The sequence below is a fragment of the Octodon degus genome, unplaced genomic scaffold (genome assembly GCF_000260255.1).
Source record: "Octodon degus isolate 3935 unplaced genomic scaffold, OctDeg1.0 scaffold00021, whole genome shotgun sequence".
NCBI lineage: Eukaryota > Metazoa > Chordata > Mammalia > Rodentia > Octodontidae > Octodon > Octodon degus.
In genome coordinates this window covers 7,125,987-7,133,913 of record NW_004524597.1, presented here as the reverse complement: position 1 = coordinate 7,133,913, position 7,927 = coordinate 7,125,987, and the positions used below count along the sequence as shown (strand labels likewise).

Here is a 7,927-nt window from a genome sequence, read left to right as displayed (position 1 = left end):
AGATTGGACCCAGGGCCTTCACACTGATACATTCCCTGCCCTTAAAAAAATCTTAGATTTTTAAGACAGAATATTGCTAAATTGATAAGTTGTCAAGTAAGGTTTAAATTTGTGATCCTGTTGCCCCAGTTTCACAGAATGCTGGAATTATAGGCATACACCACCATGCCTAGCTAACCTTTAACTCTCAGACTATTAAAAATTTGGTTGATGGCCAAATGTGGTGGTACATACCGTGAGCACTGTGCTTGGGAGGCTGAGGCAGGAGGATTTCCATGAGTTCAAGGACAACCAGGGCACCATAGTGAGTTCTAGACCAGTCTTACCTACATAGCAAGACCCTATCTCAAAATACCAAAATAAACATATAACTATAAATAAATAAAAATTTAAAAATTGGCTGATGAAAGATGTGGTTATCTACCCAGATTAATCTTCACATCATAACAGGATGCACCTGTAACCAGGGGACTGAAGGATTGCCAGTTTGAGGCCAGCTTGGGCAATACAGAGACCCATTAAAACAAACAGAAAAACAAGTACATACACCAAAATTTCTTGGACAATACAGGGCATACCGTCCAGGGGAAAGAGCACTCACTGATCATTCCAAACCTATCCATTAATTCTCAGGTTCGTTTCCTATTGCTAGGGGAGCAAGAAGTGGTCCACCCCTATCTGATGGGCAGTTCCCACCCCAGTCTACTGTACCCCTTCTCCCCTTTGCTGATGCAGTTTTCATCAACATACAATTCTAACATTAGTTCGCAAAATCCTTGATGCTCCAATCTCCAGCTGACCAATCCCCACCCTTTGAGAAGGTGAACAACTCCTTCACCGTTAGATTTGTAACTGTTAACACCAACGATGCAATTTAACGCTGTTACTCGTTAAGGAGACTCCAGAGAAGTGTGCATCTGTAAAGTAATCCTGGTATAACCAAGGGCCGAGGTTATAGCTCAGTGGCACAGCGCCTGCCTGGCTAGTGCAAAATCCTGAGTTCAATTCTTGTACCCCCCAAAAAAATATTGTCACCAGTATTAAAAAATGTGCATAGCACAGAGTAGATGCATGACAAACTGTAGGTGCCTACAGATTTATTATTTTTGGGTAGCTCGATTTTGGGGGGGGGGTCAGGGTCTCGCTATGTAGCTGAGGCTGCCCTAGAACTCACAGTAATCCTCCTGCCTCCAAGTAATGTGATTACTGGCTTTAAGCACCATGCGTGGGTCAACTTTCTTTTTGAACCAACGTTTGCTACAAATTTGGAGATTAATAAACTCAGAAGAGAGCTGAACACCCTCCTCAGTCCTGCTGAGCAGGGAGCAGAAGAGAAAGCCTGCAACCCAAATCTAGGAGCGCAGGTCGGCGCACTGACACATGCAATCAGACGCAACTCTGAATTAAGGGACAGGCAGCTGCGCGCAGTATGCTGGGAACTACGCGATAGCCGGCTGCGTCGGCTGGGACTTGTAGTTCTGCGCCTGGTTAGAATGCGCAAGCGGTTACAGTCGCTACACTCGACCACGCTGTTTATAAGTAATGTGCCAACTTTGCTTGTTCACCACAGAATACTGTTGTTCTCCGGGGCAAGTGTATCTGACAATATCTTCGAAACCATTTGCCCCAAGTCGGGCGTGTTTGCGCATGCGTAGCCTCAGTGTCCCGGCATGCACGCGGAGGGCTCCGCCCCGGAAACGCTCTTCCAGAGAGGCCGCCTGGAGCCGGGCTGCGCATGCGCACTGTCCCCGGGCCAAGATGGCGATGAGGTGTTCTGCACGCTGGTTGCTGGTGGTTGTGGGGACCCCCCGGCTGCCGGCTGCAGCGGGGAGAGCGGCGCGCCCACTCTGGGAGGGTGTAGTCGGGGCATCACTGGGCCCCAAGCTGAATGTCGCCGCCTTCGCGCCTTCCCTAGGCGCTCGCGGTCCCCGGGCGCTGCTGACATTGAGACCCTGTGTCAGCCTCACAGGTGAGGGCAGGTTCTAGCGCCCACGTAGCAATTCCCTGGTCTAGAAAGAAGTATCTCGATTCATTCCTGCTGCTGGGGTAGCGGGGAGGCGGTGGCTTCCTACTTGGTGCGTAATTGCTGTGGAGACAGGTAATCAGGAGGTGGAGAGGCCCAGAAGTCAAGGGGAAAGAGCTGCATGGACCTCGGGGTGGTGAAACACCCCGAAGGCCGTGAACTTTCAACTTTTTGTCAGCATTTCTCGAGGCCGCTGCTACCTTCCTCTGTCTTTCCCATCTCTCTACCTCCTATAGTGGAAGGAAAGAGACAGCTGCCGTTTGGTGAGTGCTAGACAGTAATCTTCCAAGGTGCAGATTGTCACCTCTTTTAAATGTGAAGCCAAAGCTCCTAAAGGAATTGACTTGATCATTGTCATAAATTAGATGAGTTGTCCCAACCCTAGAGCTATCGTTTCAGTTTATGCTCTTTCCACCACGTGTTAATTGAAGGACATAGTGTTTTAGAAAACCTTAAGTCAGTGCTCGTAATAAGAAACATTGAAGGGGCCAGGGAGATGGCTCAGTGGAATAAGCGCTTCCCTGGCAAGTGCAAGGGACTGAGTTCAATCCCCAGTTCTGCCAAAAGAAAGAAAGAAAGAAACATTGAGCACTTACTGTGGTATTATGATTCCATTTTACAAAGAAACTGAGCCTTAGACATTAATTTGTAGAATGTCACAAGGCTAAAAATGGTAGAGCTCTGCTTTGAAAAAAGAGTGGCTTATTTTGGTTCATGAAAATCTGCAACCTTCTAAATTGCTGGATTCATTCCAGATTTATATGTAATAAGTCTTGAAGTGCTTTACCATGATGTTTTCATGTGCTGTACGTTGAGAAACTTCAATGTAGTGAGAACAAAAGGAGGAAATATTGAACAGCGTATCATGTTCCTGTTTTTTGTTGTTTTGTGTCTCCAGTAATTTGTACAAATAATATGAAAGCTACCTATAAATTTATAAAGAAGGTTAACTAAGCCTTGACAAGGTAATTTATTCAAGATAATTTCTTGTTGGGGTGCAGTTTTGTAATGGTTACATAATAGGCAGTCATTAATATTTTAGTAATTGTGGTTATTTTGGGCAGGTTAAAAAATATGGGTAGTCAAATGCAGTGGCACGTGCTTGTTATCCCAGCTACTTGGGAGACTGAGAAATAATTAGAGTGCCAGCCCAACCTGGGAAACAAAAAAAAAGACCCAGTTTCAAAGCGAAAAGAAACAAAAGAGAAGACGGGTATGGTGGCACATGCCTGTAATACCAGCCTTCAGGAGGCTGAGGCAGAAGAATCACCACTAGTTTGAGGCCAGCTTGGGCTATATTGTGAGTTCAAGGTCAGCCTGAGCTACATGGTGAGACCCTGTCTCAAACAAACAAACAAACAAACACCAGTTCTCTACGTGTGGTGAATGCCTGTAATCCCAGCGCTCTACAGTTTGAAGCAAGAGAAATGCAAGTTCAAGTCCAACCTGGGAAATTTAGTAAGATCTTGTCTCAAATTGGAAAAAGAGCTAGAAGTAGTTCACTTTGAAGGCTCTGGGTTCAATCCCCAGCACCTCCACCCCAAGACAAAGAGAAAAAAATCATGGAGTTTGAAGACAGATTTGTCTACACCAGAGTGTGTGAAGTGGGTGTATAATTTAATCTCTTAAGCCTCTTTACAACAAAAATTCATTGTAAAAAAAAAAAAAATCATTGTAAATATTTATTGAGACCCATCCTATGCCAGCCACTAGCATCACAGGTGTAAATATGGATGAATTCAAGCACCCCAGCCTAACAAATTTCTGTAGCTTCTTAGCAGATACCTTAAAATCTGTCCCTGAACTTTTTACTTTTTTCGTAGGGAATTGAACTTGACCTCACACTTGTCAGTCAGGCATTATGCCAGTGACCTATATCCCTGGCCCAATTTCTTATTTTTTAACTAAAAACAATTTTTATAGGATTGGGATGTGTTGCATACATTTATCAACTCTATAAAAGGAATGGAAACATGTACCAAAAATAGGAAAAGAAATGGAATCAAGGGATAGATAGAGGTCGGGGGAGAGAGGGAAAGGGAAGGGGATAAAAAGGAAATTAAGATGTGTTATATACATGTACCATCTTTCCACAAGGAATGTAAACATGTACTATATACATGTGCTAGTAAACTAAAAAAAATTGGTTTTTGGGTTTTGTTTTGTTTTATTTCATTTTTGGTACTGGAAATCAAACTCAGGACCTTGCACTTGCCAAGCAGGCACTTGTGCCCCTGAGCTATAACCCTGGCCCTGTTTTTGTTTTTTGAGGCAGGGTCTGACCACATAATTCAGGCTGGTCTTGAACTCACTCTGTAGCCCTGGCTGGTGTGTAACTCATGGCAAACCTCCTGCCTCAGCCTCCCTGCTGGGATTACAGGCATGCCCCACCATGCCTAGCAAAGCTAATTTTTTTAAAAATAGCATTTTATAAACCAGACCCACATGTGTAAATATATTGTCTCCCTAGTATAAGAATTCAAAAGAGGGGGAACTGCCCGCTCAGGCCCCCCTCCTGTCCCTCTCTTGGACAGGAGCTTTCTTTCTCTCAATAAATATATTCTGCTCATTTTTAAAAAAAAAAAAAGCAAAAGAGGAATTACATATAGAGAGGTACAACTCAAAAAGAAAGTGAGAACTTGAGGATTGGACAATGAGGAGTGGGCAAGGAGAAAAGCTGGGAAACATGACGGGGCAAAGCCATGCATTTGTATGCACAAGATGAGTGGGGCAGTGATCCTAGGGGACATCAGGTTTTTGAGACTAGCGATTGGCTGGTGGGATTCTCACCCTAACTAACTGTATATGCTGGTGCCTGTGGGCCAGGTGGCTGCACTGAGGATGGCGATGTGTAATAGAGGGGTCATGCTTCAGTGCCTGTTGTCCTGGTCGTCTAAATTTGTACTTCTTCTTTTTTTTTTTTTTTTTTTTAACCGGGGATTGAACTCAGATCCTTGCGTTTGCCAGTCAAGCGCTTATCCTACCGAGCCATCTCCCCGGCCCCATGTACTTCTTGTATGACATACCAATTAGTGCCATACTGTCTCTCAAGTAAAGGGTTTTGTTGTTTTTTTAAAGGGTAATGAAGGGGAAAAAAAGGCCCAAATAGAAAAAAAAAAGTCACAGGTCTGTCCTGTTACAATTCTGTATATGGTTAAATTTCTAAATTTCTTTGTAAAAATATGTAAATGCTTATTTCTAGTTTTTAAAAATTATTTTTCCTTCATATTCTGTAAGGACTTAAAGTTCCACATATCAATATTTGATGGGAAAAACCTGTTCCATGATATGCCAAAGATGTTTGATATTTAGACAGATAGGGTAAACCAAACTGCATATATTACAGGTTAATAATAAGCTTTTCTTTGGAGGGTTAACAACCTAAGTTAGCAGATCAAAATTGGAGAAAAGGAAGGACTGCAAGGTCAGCCAACATTTTGGCCCTAGCCTTTTAAGGTCAGTGAAGACTCAGGACATAGGAGAACCTGTAATGTAACATCATGTAACTCAGTTGTGCTCCAAATTTTCTGATCAAGGAGAATATGGAGCCACAGAGGAAAGTGACTGATGATGTATAGTGTGCCTGGGGAGAGTCACATGGAGAGAAAAAACATTCTTTCAGGCTTTCACGGAGAGCAAATTGGCCAAACAATGGTCGTGACTCATCCTCATGGCTGACACTGACAAGGGATCTACAAAGTGCGGTACAAGGCTACAGGATAAACTGAGGGTACTTGACTAACCTTATCAGATACAAAAGTTACATTTTTTGTTATATAGGTCTTGCTTTATCTTGGTCTTAACCACCCAGCAGAAAAGTATAAAAACAAGGTATATAAAGTAATGTCATATTAATACGATGAGCTGTAAAAGGCTCAAGTCAATAACTTCTGAGGATAACCCACTAATATTATAGACTCCTAGACAGTGTTGGATTGTTTAGCTGAATTCAGACATCTATAGTATTTAGATCCCAGTAGAATACCCACCTCTGACAGGACTAAACAAAAAAAGGGGATACAAAGGAAAGATCATTTTGTATTTATATGTACAAAATAGTTAGGATAGATATACAGTTACTTTTGCTTAATTTAATGAGAAGAAAGAGGTGTACTAATAGTGTTTGGACAGGATATCCTGTCTGCTTCTTGTACTATGGATAACCGCCAAGAAGATAACAATGTACAATGTGTTGATTATTGAAACTGTCCTATTAATCAGCTTTGAAGCTGTCTCATTCATATTTGTTTCTCAATAAAATTAAAATAAAAAATAAATGTTGAATCTCCAAAAAAATAAAAATAGCATTTCAGCTGGGTGTGGTAGTACCTTCCTGTAATCCCAGCACCTGGGAGGCTGAGGCAGGAGATTTACCCCAAGTTCAAGGCCAACCTGGGCTACAGCATGAGATCCCATCTCCAAAAGTAAAACAACCTCGCATTGTGTTGTTAAGGCTGATCTCAAACTCCTGGGTAAGTGTTCAGGTAGTGTAAAAGAGGGAGCTAAATCTTTTTAATGATTCTCTAAGTGCAGCCACCTCTCCAGGCTATTTACAGAGATTATGCTAGTTATATGATGGAGCAGAATCAGACACACCTAATGTCTGGTGTGGCATATAAATTGAAAATAGTGGTTTTAGCCACTTTTTTTTTTCTTTTCCTGATACAAGGGATTGAACCCAGGGAGTCCAAGCTGCATCTTTAGCTATCTTTTGAGACAGGGTCTTTTCTGAATTATGCGGGCTGGTCCAGAATTTGTGATTTTTCTGCCTCACGCTGCTAAGTAGCTAGGATCGTAGCTGTATGCCACCATGCTCAGCTGGCTTTAGCCACTTCTGAAGTGTACTGAGTTGGGTCTCCAAATGGGCTGGGCAGGGAGTATATCCTTATACCTGTGCCCTGGAGTCTGTTCCCTCATAGATACAGCTGGCTGGTCATTTACTCACAGTTTCCTTTGTTTTGTTTTTTCAATTGTTTTGTTGTCTTCTTGAGACCAGGACTTACTGTGCAGTTCAGGATGGCTGTAAGCTCACTGTGTCGCCCAGGCTGGTCTTGAGCTCATGGTGATCCTTCTGTTTCAGCCTCCCAAGTGCTGGGATTACAGGCATATGCCATCACTCTCAGCTAGTTTTCTTTTTGAACACATTCAAAAGGTGTTCAAAGTGATTTTCTTTTTCCATTTTCAGGAACAAAAAGTTACCCTTTTGTTTGTACTGCCTCCTTCCACACAAGCACGCCCTTGGCTAAAGAAGATTATTACCAGATATTAGGAGTACCCCGAAACGCCAGCCAGAAAGAGATCAAGAAAGCCTATTACCAGGTCTGTATGAAAGTCAGATTTAGTAATAAAACTGTAGAAGTACCGCTATTGATCTTATCCAGTGCTGATTGGTACAACGTATAACTGAAATTTGTGGGTCATATGGGGTGATGTGAGGACAGTATGCTTTGATAGACAAATTTTTCAGTGCAGTTAATGCTTCACAGAAAAGAGATCAAACAAGAAAAAAATTGTTTTGTTTGTTTGAGGCAAGGTCTAACTTTGTTCAGGCTGGCCTTGAATTCATTTTGTAGTCTAGACTACCCATGAACTTGGGGTGATCTTCCTGGCTTAGGCCGCCTGAGTGCTGGGATTGCAGTAGTGCATTGTACGATTGACAGCTTTTCTTTCCTTTTTGTAGTACTGGAAATTCAACAAGGGCCTCATATGTGTTAGGCAAGTACTCTACCACTGAGCTACATGTTCAGCCTTTATTTAGGTGCTGGGATTGGTTATACCCAAGGCCTTGTCTATAGGAAGCATATACTGTACTACTAAGTAGCTACATCCTGGCACCCAGACAACTTTTTTTTTTTTTTTTTTTAATTTTATTTATTTGTGTGTGTGTGTGTGTGTGTGTGTGTG

General features: G+C 42.5%; 1 protein-coding gene across 2 annotated transcripts in view; it reads left to right on the top strand.

Annotated features, from left to right (window-relative positions):
• Window positions 1–1,711: 1,711 nt before the first annotated feature.
• Dnaja3 (DnaJ heat shock protein family (Hsp40) member A3) overlaps window positions 1,712–7,927 on the top strand; it is a 34,350-nt gene continuing 28,134 nt past the window's right edge. For both annotated transcript variants that reach the window (XM_004627810.2, XM_004627809.2), the window contains exons 1-2: window positions 1,712–1,969; window positions 7,209–7,342. In XM_004627810.2, the coding sequence (XP_004627867.1) occupies window positions 1,759–1,969; window positions 7,209–7,342 (345 nt within the window). In that variant the 5' untranslated portion in view covers window positions 1,712–1,758. The remainder of the gene's footprint in view (window positions 1,970–7,208; window positions 7,343–7,927) is intronic.